Source organism: Rhinoraja longicauda, chromosome 42 (assembly GCF_053455715.1).
Source record: "Rhinoraja longicauda isolate Sanriku21f chromosome 42, sRhiLon1.1, whole genome shotgun sequence".
NCBI lineage: Eukaryota > Metazoa > Chordata > Chondrichthyes > Rajiformes > Arhynchobatidae > Rhinoraja > Rhinoraja longicauda.
This window is the reverse complement of record NC_135994.1, coordinates 3098992-3118819: the sequence shown is the minus strand read 5'-3', so window position 1 is coordinate 3118819 and position 19828 is coordinate 3098992. Positions and strand designations below refer to the sequence as shown.

The 19828-nt window shown below is 48.0% G+C and overlaps 1 protein-coding gene across 8 annotated transcripts in view; it reads right to left on the bottom strand.

Moving 5' to 3' along the window:
• The window catches only part of LOC144611997 (tensin-2-like), a 225602-nt gene that overhangs the window by 69588 nt on the left and 136186 nt on the right, over window positions 1–19828 (bottom strand). For all 8 annotated transcript variants that reach the window (XM_078431400.1, XM_078431402.1, XM_078431401.1 and 5 more), the window contains exons 8-14: window positions 17315–17365; window positions 13582–13704; window positions 11614–11678; window positions 11194–11277; window positions 5950–6062; window positions 3010–3070; window positions 1373–1448 (exon numbers count right to left, since the gene is read on the bottom strand). In XM_078431400.1, the coding sequence (XP_078287526.1) occupies window positions 1373–1448; window positions 3010–3070; window positions 5950–6062; window positions 11194–11277; window positions 11614–11678; window positions 13582–13704; window positions 17315–17365 (573 nt within the window). The remainder of the gene's footprint in view (window positions 1–1372; window positions 1449–3009; window positions 3071–5949; window positions 6063–11193; window positions 11278–11613; window positions 11679–13581; window positions 13705–17314; window positions 17366–19828) is intronic.

Below are 19828 nucleotides of genomic sequence, written 5' to 3'. Positions count from 1 at the left end.
GCTTGTATACACTGGAATTTAGAAGGATGAGAGGAGATCTTATCGAAACGTATAAGATTATTAAGGGGTTGGACACGTTAGAGGCAGGAAACATGTTCCCAATGTTGGGGGAGTCCAGAACAAGGGGCCACAGTTTAAGAATAAGGGGTAGGCCATTTAGAATGGAGATGAGGAAAACTTTTTTCAGTCAGAGTTGTGAATCTGTGGAATTCTCTGCCTCAGAAGGCAGTGGAGGCCAATTCTCTGAATGCATTCAAGAGAGAGCTAGATAGAGCTCTTAAGGATAGCGGAGTCAGGGGGTGTGGGGAGAAGGCAGGAACGGGGTACTTATTGAGAATGATCAGCCATGATCACATTGAATGGCGGTGCTGGCTCGAAGGGCCGAATGGCCTCCTCCTGCACCTATTGTCTATTGGGAATAACGTTCAGTGCAAGGTTGAAATGATAATTAAAGTCATCTACATATCATGGATCAACAGCCTCCAGAATAATCATTAATGGAGGGTGTACGATAACAACTAATTGAGTGTATAATCATGTTCAAAGGAATATGTTTAGTTGTGATAACAGTATAACAGTATAACAGAGCGTTATGTTTAAAATGATCAATGAAGTTCATACTAATGATGAATGGAGCCTGTATATTGACAGTTAATCTATATACTAAAACTCTCGTTTGTTATCTTGTTTGTGATCGAACTACAGCCAAAACGGTACACGATAGCGCGACAATTTTAGGCCCACCGTACTCACCATCGTCACTTTAATGGTGAAGCAAGTCGTTTTATTGAAATCGGTGTTATATTTTTAAAGTTATTCACATTTTAAAGTTTAAATCTATCTCCTAGGGAGGGAGAGAGGAGGGAGGGAGGAGCAGGGTGGATAAGAGGGGTTGAGGGGGAAGGGGAAGTGGGGAGGGGAGGGGGAGTGGGAGGGGGGGTAGGAGAGGATGCTGCACCAATGCAGGAGAGGTTTGGGCCCAACGGGTCCACTTGGTCTAGTGTGGTATAAAACTAACTGATGGAAGATAAGACACAAAAAGCTGGAGTAACTCAGCGGGACAGGCAGCATCTCTGGAGAGAAGGGATGGGTGACGTTTCGGGTCTCGACCCCCATTCTTTCTCTCCAGCGATGCTGCCAGTCCCGCTGAGTTACTCCAGCTTTTTGTGCCTATCTTCGGCTTAAACCAGCACCTGCAGTTCCTTCTTACACAAACCAACGGTTATACAGCAATTAGTGGAGTGTGTCGAGCAATGGTTAATGAAGTGTAAAGTCAACAAGTGGAGTTATTAAAACAATGTTTAATGAAGAGTGCATATGAATGAGGAAAGTGGTGTGTTTAATAGCAATGAATGAAATGTTCCAAACTCACCATGATGTCTCCCTTCAGCAGTAAGGCAGGCTCGATGGAGATGCACAACTTTTTACAACCAGGTGCTTGGACACTGCTGTGGGAAAAGGAATCGAAACACGTGGATTTGTAAAGCTGCAGTTGGCTGGCAATCTCATCCACCTTCCCCCCTCCCCGCCCCCAACAATATTGGGCCCCAAATCTGAGGAAGGACGTGCTGGCTCTGGAGAGGGACCAGAGGAGGTTTGCGAGAACGATCCCAGGAACGAGTGGGTTAACGTATGATGAGCGTTTGTCGGCACTGGGCCTGTACTCGCTGGAATTTAGAAGGATGAGGGGGGGCCTCATTGAAACGTACCGAACAGTGAGAGGCCTGGATAGAGTGGATGTGGAGAGGATGTTTCCACCAGTGGGAGAGTCTAGGACCAGAGGGCACAGCCTCAGAATTAAAGGACGTTCCTTTAGGAAGGCGATGAGGAGGAATTTATTTAGTCAGGGGGTGGTGAATCTGTGGAATTCTTTGCCACAGACGGCTGTGGAGGCCAAGTCAATGGATATTTTTAAGGCAGAGATAGATAGATTCTTGATTAGTACGGGTTTCAGGGGTTATGGGGAGAAGGCAGGAAAATGGGGTTAGGAGGTAGAGATAGATCAGCCATGATTGAATGGCGGAGTAGACTTGATCGGCCGAAAGGCCTAATTCTGCTCCAATTACTTATGAACTTATGACCAACAGAGGACTAGTGCTTCTTGAAGACCCAGAACCACCAAGCTCCACAACTGATGTGATATCTCATGCATTTGAGCCCGAGAATAAGACAGAAACCATCTTAATGTCACAAAACCATAAGACCATAAGCCATAGGAGCGGAATTAGGCCATTCGACCTATCGAGTCTACTCTTATGGCTGATCTACTTTTCCCCTCTCAACCCCATTCTCCTGCCTTCTCCCAGTAACCTTTGACAGCCTTACTAATCAAGAATCTATCAATCTCCGCTTTAAAAATACCCAACGACTTGGCCCCCACAGCCTTCTGTGGCAATGATTTCTTTTTCTTTAGAGATACAGGGCAGAAACAGGCCCTTCGGCCCACCGAGTCCGCGCCGCCCAGCGATCCCCGCACACTATCACTATCCTACACCCCACTAGGGACAATTTTTACATTTGCCCAGCCAATTAACCTACATACCTGTACGTCTTTGGAATGTGGGAGGAAACCAAAGATCTCGGGGGAAAACCCACGCAGGTCACGGGGAGAACGTACAAACTCCGTACAGACGGCGCCCGTAGTCAGGATCGAACCTGAGTCTCCGGCGCTGCATTCACTGTAAGGCAGCAACTCTACCGCTGCGCCACCGTGCCTCCACAGATTCCACAGATTCACCAGCCTCTGGCTGAAGAAATTCCTCCCCATCTCCATTCTGATGTAACATTTTGACGTAACATGTCAATCAGAATGCAGTGTTTATTCTGGATGAGGAATTCTTGTGCGAGAGTTAAGATACTATTGAAAACCAAATCCACAGAAAACAATTGTACATAGTTGTTTTTGCATTAAAAGAAGCTTAAGAGAATGTTTTTTTATTCAATGCAAAATGTTTCTTTGAGCATTTCCCGTCTGCAGACTGCATAAATACACAGCAACAGGTCACTTACTAGATGCCTGAGGTGTAGACGAGTTGCATGGACTGATAAATCTTCAGGAATGGGTGGTATCCTGCAATTAAAACAGAAATCCATTGATCTTTGGCCTCTCATGCACGCGTTAGCTGCTGAGATTCCTACAACAACGGCTACACCGTTCAAAACTACTCCAATGGCTGTGAAGCACTTTGAGATGTCCCGATGTTGTGAAATGAGGCTCTGCACCAATCTTTTGTTTATGCCGTTAATGGAAATGAATGGTTGACCTGGATTAGAGATCGCCACAGTGATGAATCTTCTTTCCCACATTCCTCGGATTTGAGTCCAAATTTGAGTCCAATTTGTGCACAAAAAAAATGATCTAATTACATATTCTGCAGCACTGCTAACTTCCCCAGAAGGTCAAATACTCCAAAGGACAACCATTACGCAACGTTGTCAGCTGGGCCTGATGTGAATGCTTGGTCTTGTTTAGGATTCGGCTGCAAGTCTGGAATTAGTCACTTCTGTTGTTCGACTAGTGTGAAGAGCTCAGCCATTTCCTGCCGTAATTGCTCCAACTCTGGCTTATGAGCTTGGCGCTGTTAAACAAGTCGACGCAAAGACTCCTGCTTGTCCTGCTGCTGTTCTGCCCTGGGCCCCTGCCTTGTTGTCACAAGGTAATGCAAAGCTTTGGGGTGAAAGTGGGGGGGGGCCGCAAATTCACGGAAAGGTTTTGACACAGGAGCCCATTTGGTTTATCATGTCCATGATGGTCGATGAGGTGCCACCCAACCTAATCCCACCCAACCTAATCCCACCACGAAGGAACTGCAGATGTGTAGGATGGAACTGGTTTAAACCGAAGATGGACACAAAATGCTGGAGTAACTCGGCATGACAGGCAGCATCTCTGGAGAGAAGGAATGGGTGACGTTTCGGGTCGAGACCCTTCTTCAGTTCCTTCCTGCACGTCTACCAAAAATACCGTGGCTAATTGTGAATCCCCTCACGCTTCCAATCTGAAGAAGGGTCTCGACCAGAAACGTCACCCATTCCTTCTCTCCAGAGATGTTGCCTGTCCCGCTGAGTTACTCCGGCATTTTGTGTTTTGGTGGATACCGTCACAAAGCGCAAGAGAGGTTTTGAAAGTGCCTCGTCAGATCTGTTAGCAGGATCTAACAGATCTGGGTGTGCTGTATGTTGTTTAAAAAAGGGGGGTGTTTGGAGAGAGAGAGTAAAAAGCAGGAACTTAGGGGCAGATTTTAGTAAAGTGTGGGCTCTGGGAAAGAACAAAAGTGATTGTAAAAGCGTGGAAGCTAACGGGAGGGCAGGCGCTGTTCAGCCCATGCCATGGAAGTGAGTGCAGGCGGAGAGGAATCAGCAGAAAAAAAAATGAAGACCGCGTTTCAGAAATCTTGACCCCACTGTGTGCTTCTCTGCCTGTGAAGGGAAAACAAGAAGGAATTTTCCAGAGTTCAGGAGGTTATGAGATTGAAGCAGTTCTCGTGAGCTGAGTAAACACAGTGCAAACGCTCTGGAACATTCAGTGCTGCAGAAGGTCTGGAGGTTGAGCAACTTCCTACATTCCCCAAGTAAACCAGAGAGGCACTGCACTAATGGTCACTAATCAATACGAAACTGTGAAAGCTGTTTAAATTCCTTGTGGAATTTCCCTGACCGCGGGAAAAGACGGCAGGGGAAGAGAAAAAGACATTCTGGCCTTCCATCACAGTGAGGAGGTGACTGGAGGAGACTCACTGTGATGGATGTTTCTTTTTGTTTGGTGTTGGTTTATGATTGTGTGTGTTATTGCATATTTTTATTGCTTATTTTTATTGGTCTTATTGTTGAACTGCAGGTAATCTTTCATTTCACTGCACATTTATGTGTATGTGACAACTAAATTGACTATTGACAATTGGAGATGCGGGGAGCTGGGTGATTGTGACTTTTAGTTTTGGTCTCCAAATTTGAGGAAGGATATTCTTGCTATTGAGGGCGTGCAGCGTAGGTTTACTAGGTTAATTCCCGGAATGGCGGGACTGTCATATGTTGAAAGACTGGAGCGACTGGGCTTGTATACACTGGAATTTAGAAGGATGAGAGGAGATCTTATCAAAACGTATAAGATTATTAAGGGGTTGGACACGTTAGAAGCAGGAAACATGTTCCCAATGTTGGGGGAGTCCAGAACAAGGGGCCACAGTTTAAGAATAAGGGGTAGGCCATTTAGAACTGAGATGAGGAAAAACTTTTTCAGTCAGAGAGTTGTGAATCTGTGGAATTCTCTGCCTCAGAGGGCAGTGGAGGCCAATTCTCTGAATGCATTCAAGAGAGAGCTAGATAGAGCTCTTAAGGATAGCGGAGTCAGGGGGTATGGGGAGAAGGCAGGAACGGGGTACTGATTGAGAATGATCAGCCATGATCACATTGAATGGCGGTGCTGGCTCAAAGGGCCGAATGGCCTCCTCCTGCGTCTATTGTCTATTGTCTATTGACTTATTCAAGGAGCAGCTAATCGTTGTCAAGGATTCTGTTGAGCTCCATATGACATTCCTACAAGTGTCTGATATTATTGAGCAACCAGTTACTGAAGTCTGAAATGTCTTGGTTGTTGCCATATTGGGAGCGGTCTTGCAGCGCTGTAAAGGCTGGGATGCTTCTGGAGATATTTCTACTGATCACAAGGCATCCGCAATCAACAATTTCACAGTGAATGGCAGGGCCCTGGGGAGTGTTGTGGAGCAGAGGGATCTCGGAGTGCAGGTACATAGTTCCTTGAAGGCAGCATCACAGGTCGGTAGGGCGGTCAGGAACATTGGCCTTCATCAGTCAGGATATGAAGTATGGGATGGGATGTGGAGTGTCCAGTTTTGGTCACCCTGCTCGAGGAAGGAGGTCATTAAGCTGTCATTGTACACAGTATGTTCTGCAGATAGCTCTGCCTGCAAGCTGCCTGAACACAATTACCTCCATGGGGCTCAAAACTGGGTATCGCAGGGATGCTGACATGGTGCAGGAACAGAGGCATGCTGTTCATTTTTATCGCTCCGGATAGCAGGCCGCTGAAGTAATAAATGTATCTGCAGGAGGAAAAGACAGTGAAGTCAGAGCTCTGAAAACTCACTCTCACTCCAACCTGGATCCCATCTTGTGGTATTTATTCACAAAATGCTGGAGTAACTCAGCGGGTCAGGCAGCATCTCGGGAGAGAAGGAATGGGTGACGTTTCGGGGCGAGACCCTTCTTCAGTCTGAAGAAGGGTCTCGACCCGAAACGTCACCCATTCCTTCTCTCCCGAGATGCTGCCTGACCTGCTGAGTTACTGCTGAGTTCAGTTTCAGTCTGAAGAAGGGTCTCGACCCGAAACGTCACCCATTCCTTCTCTCCCGAGATGCTGCCCGACCTGCTGAGTTACTCCAGCATTTTGTGAATAAATACCTTCGATCTGTACCAGCATCTGGAGTTATCTTCTTATCCCATCTTGTGGTGCTGGAAGAGGAACACATAAGCCACTCACATACATCGGTGCACTATTTCAGCAGTGACAGGGTCTGAAGAAGTGTCTCGACCCGAAACGTCACCCATTCCTTCTCTCCGGAGATGCTGCCTGACCCGCTGAGTTACCCCAGCTTTATGTGTCCATCTGGGTTTTGTGAGGCAACTTTAAACCACAATTGCACACCCAAAGACCGCTGGGGAACTTTTCAAACAGGGGTTTCTCTCCTTGCTCGTGTATTAATTGAACCAAGAATTTTTTTCCATTCTTCTGAACAGAAAGAAAATCACAGGCTCATGAATGCAGAACTCCTTTCGGGTCGAGACTGAAGAAGGGCGTGCAGCGTAGGTTTACTAGGTTAATTCCCGGAATGGCGGGACTATCATATGTTGAAAGACTGGAGCGACTAGGCTTGTATAAACTGAAATTTAGAAGGATGAGAGGAGATCTTATAGAAACGTATAAGATTATTAAGGGGTTGGACACGTTAGAGGCTGGAAACATGTTCCCAATGTTGGGGGAGTCCAGAACAAGGGGCCACAGTTTAAGAATAAGGGGTAGGCCATTTAGAACTGAGATGAGGAAAATCTTTTTCAGTCAGAGAGTTGTGAATCTGTGGAATTCTCTGCCTCAGAAGGCAGTGGAGGCCAATTCTCTGAATGCATTCAAGAGAGAGCTGGATAGAGCTCTTAAGGATAGCGGAGTCAGGGGGTATGGGGAGAAGGCAGGAACGGGGTACTGATTGAGAATGATCAGCCATGATCACATTGAATGGCGGGGCTGGCTCGAAGGGCCGAATGGCCTCCTCCTGCACCTATTGTCTATTGTCTAAGGGTCTCGACCCTAAACGTCACCCATTCCTTCTCTCCGGAGATGCTGCCTGACCCGCTGAGTCATTCCAGCATTTTGTGTCTATCTTCGGTTTAAACCAGCATCTGCGGTTCCTTCTTACACATTAAGTTGTCGGGCTACAGGAGTGCATGGTGAGAAGGAATGGGACTGACTGAGAGTTGGTGATGGGTTGAAATAGCCTCCCTCTCAGTCATGACAAATATGTTCCAATCTAGTCCTCACCACAGTTCACAAGTGCAATCCAGGGTTGGGGGTGGGCACGAGGGGTGGTGGTGGTTCCCCCTAGTGGTGGGGAGAGGGGCTTCTGACTGATTCTTGTGCCCTTCCCAACCAAGTCCATTGTGCCAGGGACCAGTTGTAGCTCCTTTCTGAATCAGGAACAACACTTGGAATTAACAGAATAAAGTGGCTTCAAGAAGAAGCCTTTATCTGATTACAGGGCGGCACGGTGGCGCAGCGGTAGAGTTGCTGCCTTACAGCGAATGCAGCGCCGGAGACTCAGGTTCGACCCTGACTACGGGCGCCGTCTGTACGGAGTTTGTATGTTCTCCCCGTGACCTGCATGGGTTTTCTCCGAGATCTTCGGTTTCCTCCCACACTCCAAAGACGTGCAGGTTTGTAGGTTAATTGACTGGGTAAATGTAAAAACTGTCCCTAGTGTGTGTAGGATAGTGTTAGTGTGCGGGGATCGCTGGGCAGGGCGGACCCGGTGGGCCGAAGGGCCTGTTTCCGCGCTGTATCTCTAAATCTAAAATCTGAGACCAAATCTGTATCTCTAAATCTAAAATCTGAGACCAAACGACATTGCTCAATCAAAGGAGGTAGCGCTGTGGGCTGTTTTAATGGAGTAGACCGAGGCGGAGAGGTTTCGGGAGGGGATTCCACCACAATCATCGTCCAGACACAGTGATAGAAACTGGTGGTGATCGAGGAGCCAGAACTAAGGGGGTAGGGTACTGACATGGATAGAAAATTGGTTGACAGACAGAAAGCAAAGAGTGGGGATAAATGGGTCCCTTTCGGAATGGGAGGCAGTGACCAGTGGGGTACCGCAAGGTTCGGTGCTGGAACCCCAGCTTTTTACGATATACATCAATGACTTAGATGAAGGGATTAAAAGTACCATTAGCAAATTTGCAGATGATACTAAGCTGGGGGGTAGTGTGAATTGTGAGGAAAATGCAATAAGGCTGCAGGGTGACTTGGACAGGTTGTGTGAGTGGGCGGATACATGGCAGATGCAATTTAATGTAGATAAGTGTGAGGTTATTCACTTTGGAAGTAAGAATAGAAAGGCAGATTATTATCTGAATGGTGTCAAGTTAGGACGAGGGGATGTTCAACGAGATCTGGGTGTCCTAGTGCATCAGTCACTGAAAGGAAGCATGCAGGTACAGCAGGCAGTGAAGAAAGCCAATGGAATGTTGGCCTTCATAACAAGAGGAGTTGAGTATAGGAGCAGAGAGGTCCTTCTACAGTTGTACCGGGCCCTGGTGAGACCGCACCTGGAGTACTGTGTGCAGTTTTGGTCTCCAAATTTGAGGAAGGATATTCTTGCTATTGAGGGCGTGCAGCGTAGGTTCACTAGGTTAATTCCCGGAATAGCGGGACTGTCGTATGTTGAAAGGCTGGAGCAATTAGGCTTGTATACACTGGAATTTAGAAGGATGAGGGGGGATCTTATTGAAACATATAAGATAATTAGGGGATTGGACACATTAGAGGCAGGAAACATGTTCCCAATGTTGGGGGAGTCCAGAACAAGGGGCCACAGTTTAAGAATAAGGGGTAGGCCATTTAGAACGGAGATGAGGAAGAACTTTTTCAGTCAGAGAGTGGTGAAGGTGTGGAATTCTCTGCCTCAGAAGACAGTGGAGGCCAGTTCGTTGGATGCTTTCAAGAGAGAGCTGGATAGAGCTCTTAAGGATAGCGGAGTGAGGGGGTATGGGGAGAAGGCAGGAACGGGGTACTGATTGAGAGTGATCAGCCATGATCGCATTGAATGGCAGTACTGGCTCGAAGGGCTGAATGGCCTACTCCTGCACCTATTGTCTATTGTCTAACGAGTGCTGAGATCTCAGAGGGTGACGGAGAGGCGAGACTATTTGATAGCAAATTATATCTTTAAAATCCTCCCTGGTTTCTACAGCATGGAAAGTGCAAGGTTATCGTGGAATTCTCTGCCACAGAAGGTAGTTGAGGCCAGTTCATTGGCTATATTTAAGAGGGAGTTAGATGTGGCCCTTGTGGCTAAAGGGATCAGGGGTATGGAGAGAAGGCAGGTACGGGATACTGAGTTGGATGATAAGCCATGATCATATTGAATGGCCTACTCCTGCACCTATTTTCTATGTCTCTATGTTTCTATCCAGCTCTGACCTAATTCCTGAGCCTGTAGAAAACAAATCAGAACCTCTTCCAGACATTTATCACAAGTAAAGTATTAACACCAACATTTGTACAAATGAACACTAACAGTACGCAAAAAAACTCTGCAATGCTGCTGTAGAATAAACTTGCAATGTATCATAGAAACTTAGAAACATAGAAAATAGGTGCAGGAGAAGGCCATTCGGCCCTTCGAGCCAGGACCACCATTCAATATGATCATGGCTGATCATCCACAATCACTACCCCGTTCCTGCCTTCCCCCCATATCTCATGATTCCGTTAGCCCTGAGAGCTAAATCTAACTCTCTCTGGAAAACATCCAGTGAATTGGCTTCCACTGCCTTCTGTGGCAGAGAATTCCACTGATTCACAACTCTCTAGGTGAAAACGTTTCTCCTCATCTCAGTCCGAAATGGCCTACCCCTTATTCTTACACTGTGACCCTTGGTTCTGGACTCCCCCAAACATTGGGACCATTTTTCCTGCATCTAGCCTGTCCAATCCCTTAAGAATCCATTAATGAAAAGATGCTTGCTAATTTTTAATGCGCTAGTTGCGATAGGATATTGGCACCAGCAGAAGAGAGCGGTCTTATTTTAGATTTTAGATTTAGATTTAGAGATACAGTGCGGAAACAGGCCCTTCGGCCCACCGAGTCCGCGCCGCCCAGCGATCCCCGCATATTAACACTATCCTACACACACTAGGGACAATTTATACATTTATCGAAACATATAAGATTATTAAGGGGTTGGACACGTTAGAGGCAGGAAACATGTTTCCAATGTTGGGGGAGTCCAGAACAAGGGGCCACAGTTTAAGAATAAGGGGTAGGCCATTTAGAACTGAGATGAGGAAAAACTTTTTCAGTCAGAGAGTTGTGAATCTGTGGAATTCTCTGCCTCAGAAGGCAGTGGAGGCCAATTCTCTGAATGCAATCAAGAGAGGGCTAGATAGAGCTCTTAAGGATAGCGGAGTCAGGGGGTATGGGGAGAAGGCAGGAACGGGGTACTGATGGAGAATGATCAGTCATGATCACATTGAATGGCGGTGCTGGCTCGAAGGGCCGAATGGCCTCCTCCTGCACCTTTTGTCCATTGTCTATTTACCCAGTCAATTAACCTACACACCTGCACGTCTTTGGAGTGTGGGAGGAAACCGAAGATCTCGGAGAAAACCCACGCGGGTCACGGGGAGAACGTACAAACTCCGTACAGACGGCGCCCGTAGCCAGGATCGAACGCGAGTCTCCGGCGCTGCGTTCGCTGTAAGGCAGCAACTCTACCGCTGCGCCACCGTTCAGTGGCAGAAGTTGTTTGAAGAGGTTCTGACCTGCTGCCAATATGCACTGGTTGAACGTGCCTAAACTGGGCACCTTCGCATCTGCGCTAACGTGTGCATCAGGCACCGTGAAACAATTTGCTCTGAGTTGGAAACGCAGGGTGGTCTCGGTACGAGGTGGCTTCACTCACCTGGTTTGCGAAGGCTGGATCGCTGGAGCCACTTTGTCCTCGCAAAACTTCCTCATGGCGAGTGTACTGAGCGCCTGGTCAGCTCTGCATTTTAAACAGGAGATACGTGTGCGTTAAGAACGGCTTCACGCGGTGAGCCCTCAAAACAAAACGTGGGACGGAGCACCGCCCCTGGACATGGAGCGGGTAATTCAGACCCCGCGGATTGAGTGCAGGACGGAGGGGCTGCTGGGACCTCCCGCCGTGCAATAACTGGCCAGAGTCACAGCAAAGGCAGCCCTTCGATGCCGTCGCTGTGACCGTTGGCCGGCTTCCCACGTCCCGACACCACAAGCTGAGTTGCAAGGGGGGCAATCGCTCAACTGTCCCCAAGATCAGTGCAGAGTCGGCCTGGCTCCAGCCGCGGGTGGTAGCTCTTACCCAGCAGAGATCTTGCTGTAGTGCATGTACGCTGCGATGATCACTCCCGTTCGGCCTTTGTTGCCCTGTTGAGACACAAACGAGAGAAGGGCTGATATCCCGTATACACTGCATACGCTGTACACCAGTATACACTGGAATTTAGAAGGATGAGAGGAGATCTTATCGAGATCTGGGTGTCCTAGTGCATCAGTCACTGAAAGGAAGCATGCAGGTACAGCAGGCAGTGAAGAAAGCCAATGGAATGTTGGCCTTCATAACAAGAGGAATTGAGTATAGGAGCAAAGAGGTCCTTCTGCAGTTGTACAGGGCCCTAGTGAGACCGCACCTGGAGTATTGTGTGCAGTTTTGGTCTCCAAATTTGAGGAAGGATATTCTTGCTATTGAGGGCGTGCAGCGTAGGTTTACTAGGTTAATTCCCGGAATGGCGGGACTGTCATATGTTGAAAGACTGGAGCGACTAGGCTTGTATACACTGGAATTTAGAAGGATTAGAGGAGAGCTTATCGAAACGTATAAGATTATTAAGGGGTTGGACACGTTAGAGGCAGGAAACATGTTCCCAATGTTGGGGGAGTCCAGAACCAGGGGCCACAGTTTAAGAATAAGGGGTAGGCCATTTAGAACTGAGACGAGGAAAAACTTTTTCAGTCAGAGAGTTGTGAATCTGTGGAATTCTCTGCCTCAAAAGTCAGTGGAGGACAATTCTCTGAAAGCATTCAAGAGAGAGCTGGATAGAGCTCTTAAGGATAGCGGAGTCAGGGGGTATGGGGAGAAGGCAGGAACGGGGTACTGATTGAGAATGATCAGCCATGATCACATTGAATGGCGGTGCTGGCTCAAAGGGCCGAATGGCCTCCTCCTGCACCTATTGTCTATTGTCTATCCACTGGACCAGCGTGGAGAAAGTCATAAGGTCATAAGGTCAAAAGGAATAGGAGTAGAATTAGGCCATTCGGCCCATCAAGTCCACTCCGCCATTCAATCACGGCTGATCTATCTCTCCCTCCTCACCCCATTCTCCTGCCTTCTCCCCATGACCCCTGACACCCGCACTAATCAAGAATCTATCTATCTCTGCCTTAAAAATACCCACTGACAGCCTCTACAGCCGTCTGTGCCAATGAGTGCCACAGATTCACCACCCTCTGGCGAAAGAAATTCCTCCTCATCCCCTTCCTAAAAGAACGTCCTTTAATTCTGAGGCTATGACCTCTGGTCCTAGACTCTCCCACTAGTGGAAACATCTGTTTGGCAATATGTGTGGCACTCTGGCCTTCATAGTGCTGGCCGAACACATTCATAAAACTGAACCTACTGGGAATAAACCTGGCAACATAAGATTCAACTTCCAAGTGTGAGTTTAGGAGAATGTGGGGGACCTCATTGAAACGTACAGAACAGTGAGCGGCCTGGATAGAGTGGATGTGGAGAGGATGTTTCCACTAGTGGGAGAGTCTAGGACCAGAGGGCACAGCCCCAGAATTAAAGGACGTTCTTTTAGGAAGCAGATGAGGTGGAATTTCTTCAGTCAGAGGGTGGTGAATCTGTGGGATTCTTTGCCACAGAGGGCTGTGGAGGCCACAAGTCAGTGGATATATTTAAGGCTGAGATAGACAGATTCTTGATCCGTACGGGTGTCAGGAGTTATGGGGAGCAGGCAGGAGAATGGGGTTAGAAGGGAGAGATGGATCAGCCATGATTGAATGGCGGAGTGGACTTGATGGGCCGAATGGCCTCATTCTGCTCCCATCACTTATGATCTTATGAACCTCCCTCAGAGGCTCAAGAAAAAGCCTCCTGTGTTTGCTGGGCAGCCACATGCAAAGGGACAGAGAAACTTCAGCAACACACCGCTGGAGCATTTCATTATCCCGTTTGAATTGCCATCAACCCCTTCCCCTCCCCCCCTCCCCCCCTCCCTCCCCCTCCCCCCCCTCCCCCTCCCCCTCCCCCCCACTTCCTCACCTTGCAGTGCAGGACGACAACATGGTGTGGGTCAGAGTTCAGCCACATCTCCATGGCTTTGCAGATGGCGCAGATCTTGTCCAGTGGGGGAGCATGAAGGTCAGGCCAGCCAAAGTCCTGAACCTGATAATCCAAAGCAGATCAGGGTTATTATTGTAGAAACAAGGGGACTGCAGATGCTAGTTTACTAAAAAGCACACACACACACACACACACACACAAAGTGCTGGAGATAGACACAAAAAGCTGGACTAACCCAGTGGGTCAGACAGCATCTCTGGAGAAAAGGAATGGGTGACGTTTCGTGCCGAGAGCAAGATGGGTCTCGACCCAAAATGTCACCCGTTCCTTTACTCCGGAGATGCTGCCTGTCCCGCTGAGTTACTCCAGCTTTTTGTGTCTACGGTTTAAACCAGCATCTGCAGTTCCTTCCTAACACAGAGTGCTGGAGTAACTCAGCGGGTCAGGCAGCAGCTCTGGAGAACATGGATAGGTGACGTTTCACAGAGTGCTGGAGTAACTCAGCGGGTCAGGCAACATCTGTGAAGAACATGGATAGGTGACGTTTCACAGAGTGCTGGAGTAACTCAGTGGGTCAGGCAGCATCTGTGGAGAACATGGATAGGTGACGTTTCACAGAGTGCTGGAGTAACTCAGCGGGTCAGGCAGCATCTGTGGAGAACATGGATAGGTGATGTTTCACAGAGTGCTGGAGTAACTCAGCGGGTCAGGCAGCATCTGTGGAGAACATGGATGGGTGACGTTTCACTGAGTGCTGGAGCAACTCAGCGGGTCAGGCAGCATCTCTGGACAACATGGATAGGTGATGTTTCGGGTTGGGACCCTTCTTCAGATCTCTATTTGCCTGACCTGCTGAGTTACACCAGCACTTTGTGTCTTTTCTCCCCCCCAGGGTTACTATTTATTTGTTTACACATTTCCCAGATGGCAGCATCACTGGCAAGACTGGCATTTATTATTTAACAATTTGGTGGCGTAACCATCTTTACCAACACTAGATTTATTTTATTCCAGAATTCTATTAACTGAATATAACAGAATTTAATTTCCACAGTGCTATGGTCACGCCTCTGGATCACATCTGTAAATTAGGTACTAGAAACATAGAAACAGGTGCAGGAGGAGGCCATTCGGCCCATCGATCCAGCACCGCCATTCAATATGATCATGGCTGATCATCCACAATCAGTACCCCGTTCCTGCTTTCTCCCCAATATCCCTGGATTCCGTTAGCCCTAAGGGCAATTACAGAAGACGGAAAGGGCAGCCATATTTTTAACGGGCTCACTTTCCAAAAGTCCTTTTCACCTTCCTTTCAGAGTGCCCGAAAGCACTTTACTGCCATTGGGGTGAAGTGAGGTTACTGGTGCAATGTTGGAAACATGGCGGACGATTTCCACACAGCAAACTCCCACAGGCAGCACCAAGCTCAAAATGATTGTGGCTCAAAGAGACAAACACTGGCCCCGGGACTCCAGGAGGACTCCCGTTGCTCTTCTTTAAGATGGCACCACATCCACCTGAGAGGACAGACATAGAAACATAGAAAACAGGTGCAGGAGTAGGCCATTCGGCCCTTCGAGCCAGCACCGCCATTCAATATGATCATGGCTGATCATCCTCAATCAGTACCCCGTTCCTGCTTTCTCCCCTTGATTCCGTGAGCCCAAAGAGCTAAATCTAACTCTCTTGAAAACATCCAGTGAATCGGCCTCCACTGCCTTCTGCGGCAGAGAATTCCACGGATTCACAACTCTCTGGGTGAAAAAGGTTATTACTCATCTCAGTCCTAAATGGCCGACCCCTTATTCTTAAACTGTGTGACCCCCTGGTCACACGGTGGCTGCAGAATGCACTTACTGACATTGGAAATATCTGCTTGATGAGGGATGGTGGGGTCTGCAGTTGTACAGGGCCCCAGTGAGACCGCACCTGGAGTACTGTGTGCAGTTTTGGTCTCCAAATTTAAGGAAGGATATTCTTGCTATTGAGGGCGTGCAGCCTAGGTTTACTAGGTTAATTCCCGGAATGGCGGGACTGTCATATGTTGAAAGACTGGAGCGACTAGGCTTGTATACACTGGAATTTAGAAGGATGAGAGGAGATCTTATCGAAACGTATAAGATTATTAAGGGGTTGGACACGTTAGAGGCAGGAAACATGTTCCCAATGTTGGGGGAGTCCAGAACAAGGGGCCACAGTTTAAGAATAAGGGGTAAGGCCATTTAGAACTGAGATGAGGAAAACCTTTTTCAGTCAGAGAGTTGTGAATCTGTAGAATTCTCTGCCTCAGAAGGCAGTGGAGGCCAATTCTCTGAATGCATTCAAGAGAGAGCTAGATAGAGCTCTTAAGGATAGCGGAGTCAGGGGGTATGGGGAGAAGGCAGGAACGGGGTACTGATTGAGAATGATCAGCGATGATCACATTGAATGGCGGTGCTGGCTCGAAGGGCCGAATGGCCTCCTCCTGCACCTATTGTCTATTGACTGTAGCTGGAAGAATGCCAGTCCCTGGTCAGCACCACTCAATGCTCCCCTTCACTGCACAACACATTGGTCCAGTCGCCCTGAAAGCCTGTGCAGGTGGTGGATTTTCAACATGCTGCACCAACTATTCTGAATCTGCTCTGGCACATCGGAGACCAGGAGAACACACAGATCCGTGGGGCCTTTAGCCACAGCTTAACCCTGCCTAAACCACGTGGCAGATATTTTAAAGCTGAAATGAATCTGAAAGAACAGAACTCGCGGGAGTGCCGAGGGCGGAATGAGCGGAGTTGCTCTTTCACAAGGCCAGCACAGACTCATTGCATAAGATGAGCGTTTCACAGCACTGGGCCTGTACTCGCTGGAGTTCAGAAGGTTGAAGGGGGGGCATCATTGAAACGTACAGAATAATGAAGGACATGGATATAGTGGATGTGGAAAGGATGTTTCCACTGGTGGGAGAGTCTAGGACCGAAAGGTCACAGCCTCAGAATTAAAGGACGCTCTTTTAGAAAGGACGTGAGGAGGAACGTCTTTAGTCAGAGGGTGGTGAATCTGTGGAACTCATTGCCACAGAGGGCTGTGGAGGCCAAGTCAGTGGATATTTTTAAGGCAGAGATAGACAAATTCTTGATTAGAACGGGTGTCAAGGGTGTCAAGAACAAGTTCTTGATTAGAACGGGTGTCAAGGGTTACGGGGAGAAGGCAGGAAAATGGGATTAGGAAGCAGAGGTCCCCCTTCAACCTTCTGAACTCCAGGTGGAACGGTGGCGCAGCGGTAGAGTTGCTGCCTTACAGCGCCGGAGACTCAGGTTCGACCCTGGCCACGGGCGCCGTCTGTACGGAGATTGTGCGTTCTCCGCGTGGGTTTTCTCCGAGATCTTCAGTTTCCTCCCACACTCCAAAGACGTGCAGGTATGTAGGTTAACTGACTGGGTAAAATGTTTTAAAAAATTGTCCCTAGTGTGTGTAGGATAGTGTTAGTGTGCGGGGATCGCTGGGCGGCGTGGACCCGGTGGGCCGAAGGGCCTGTTTCCGCGCCGTATCTCTCTAAATCTAAAAATCACCCACGATTGAATGGCGGAGTAGACTCGATGGGCCGAATGGACTAATTCTACTATAATTTGTCAGCGCGAGCTTGTGAACATTGGGCTGAATGGCCTTCAAAGCTGAATCCATCCTAAGATAGCTGAAATGGTTTGAAGAGAACTTCAGTCCAACGTACCTTGGGGTTGAGTCTGCTGATGTCTTGCCTTCTTTCAGACAGATTGAAAAGCTATAAAAGAAAAATAGTCACTTTAAACAGGTGAAACATGGTGGATTTGTACGCTGACACCCAGCCGCTGGAGGGGTTAGATCAGAAGCCCCTGACAGGGACTGTTTAAGGTCTCCCAAGATTCAAGCATCCTCTTCTAGCAGCCACCATTGCTGGAGACGAGGGCATGCTCTTGTGTAGCCTTCAGCAAAGACGTGTGGGGTTTATTTCACTTGGGCAGCTTACAACCCAGTGGTGTGAATATTGATTTCTCTAACTTCAAGTAATCCTTGCACCCCCTCTCTCTCCATCCCTCCCCCTCCCAAGTCATACCAACTTCAAAGTCGTCTTGTTGAGTCTCATTGTCTGTAACTCATTATCATCTAGCCCACAGCGAACAATGGCCTGTTTCCTTTATTATCCTTTATTTTTTGCATATCTTTCATTCAAATGTTCTATATCTCTCTATATCACTGTTGTGATGTCTTGAGAGGTCGGGAGCTTTTCTCTTGAAGGTTGGGAGGTGTGGGTGCAGGAAATGAAGACAGAAAAGTTCTTGTTTTCAAACTTAAATTCCATATATTTAGTCTTTTCCAAAAACAGGTAAACTTAATTGTTTGCAGACAGGTACACAAAACCAAAACAGGTAGTTAAATCAAAACTGTAGCTTGCTGCCTTCTTACAAAATATAACTCAAACACTGCTTCTCTCCCTGTCTGCTCCAGTCGTTGTCTCTCCCTGTCTGCTCCAGTCGTTGTCTCTCCCTCTCTGCTCCAGTCGTTGTCTCTCCCTCTCTGCTCCATTCGTTGTCTCTCCCTCTCTGCTCCAGTCGTTGTCTCTCCCTGTCTGCTCCAGTCGTTGTCTCTCTTTTTAAATACACTGCTTCCATTCCCTTTTAGCCCTCTCACTGAGGCAATCAGCTCATCTGGTTCAGCTGGGCAGCAATCAGTGTCAGCAGCAATCAGTGTCAGCAGCAATCAGTGTCAGCAGCAATCAGTGTCAGCAGCAATCAGTGTCAGCAGCAATCAGTGTCAGCAGCAATCAGTGTCAGCAGCAATCAGTGTCAGCAGCAATCAGTGTCAGCAGCAATCAGTGTCAGCAGCAATCAGTGTCAGCAGGGCAGGCAGCCCTGCTGACTATGGGTTTTGTAGTCTTTTGCTGGCAGCCATGATGGTTTGTAGTCCTTGTTGCATCCACCGGGAGGAAATGTATCTCCCCTCTATGACTCTACCTCTCATGATATCACACTGTCTATATCTCTCGTTTCCCTTTCCCCCGACTCTCAGTCTGAAGAAGGGTCTCGACCTGAAACGTCACCTATTCCTTCTCTCCGGAGATGCTGCCTGACCCGCTGAGTTACCCCAGCTTTATGTGTCTATCTGGGTTTTGTGAGGCAACTTTAAACCACAATTGCACACCCAAAGACCGCTGGGGGACTTTTCAAACAAGGGTGTCTCTCCTTGCTCCTGCATTAATTGAACCAAGAATTTCTTTCCATTCTTCTGAACAGAAAGAAAATCACAGGCTCATGAATGCAGAACTCGGCACGGGGAGCGGCACGGTGGCACGGCGGTAGAGTTGCTGCCTCACAGCGCCGGAGGCCCGGGTTCGATCTCGACTACGGGTGCCGTCTGTACGGAGTTTGTACGCTCTCCCCGTGACCTGCGTGGGTTTTCTCCGAGCTCTTCAGTTTCCTCCCACACTCCAAAGACGTGCAGGTTTGTAGGTTAATTGGCTTGGCGGATGTGTAAATTGTCCCGCGTGTGTGTAGGATAGTGTTAATCTGGCCTGCGTAGACTCGGTGGGCCGAAGGGCCTGTTTCCGTGCTGTATCTCTAAACTAAACTCCTTGTTAAACTCCTTGTGAGCCACAGTCCTCTACATCTGATCTCCAAACTCCTCCACCCATTATATCTCCTCCACCCATTATATCTCCTCCCATTCTTGTTTCTACTCAGTAATTCTGTCTCTATGGATTGCTTAGCAATGATTGGGGGAAACCAAAATGACCACAACGTTCTGAATTAATTCATGGCTCGTGCTTTTATAGCTGCAGACAGGGCAGCGTGGACATTATTTCAGTGTGTTTGAATAGCATTCCTCACCTAATATTGACACAAAGGAGCTCTCTGTTTATTTTAAATAGGTCTCCATCTTTTAAGAGGAGTTGCAGACAAACCGATCCATTTACAAGAAGTGTCTGACTGCCAACTCACAACTTGGCCGAACAATGTCTGGGTGATATTTAGAAGCTTTACACAGTGACAGATACAAATTAAGATTCAGACATGGTGCTTTGATAAACCTGACTACAACATAATCCCAAATAAAGCTTGCCTTCTCTTTTGAACTTTAGAATGCGGACATGGCTGGCATTTATTGCCGGTCTGGAATTGCCACCTGAAGTGAGTGGCCTGTGGGTCAATATCTGAGGGCATATGAGAATAGGCTATATCACTGTGTGTCTGGCATTTCGGCCAGACCA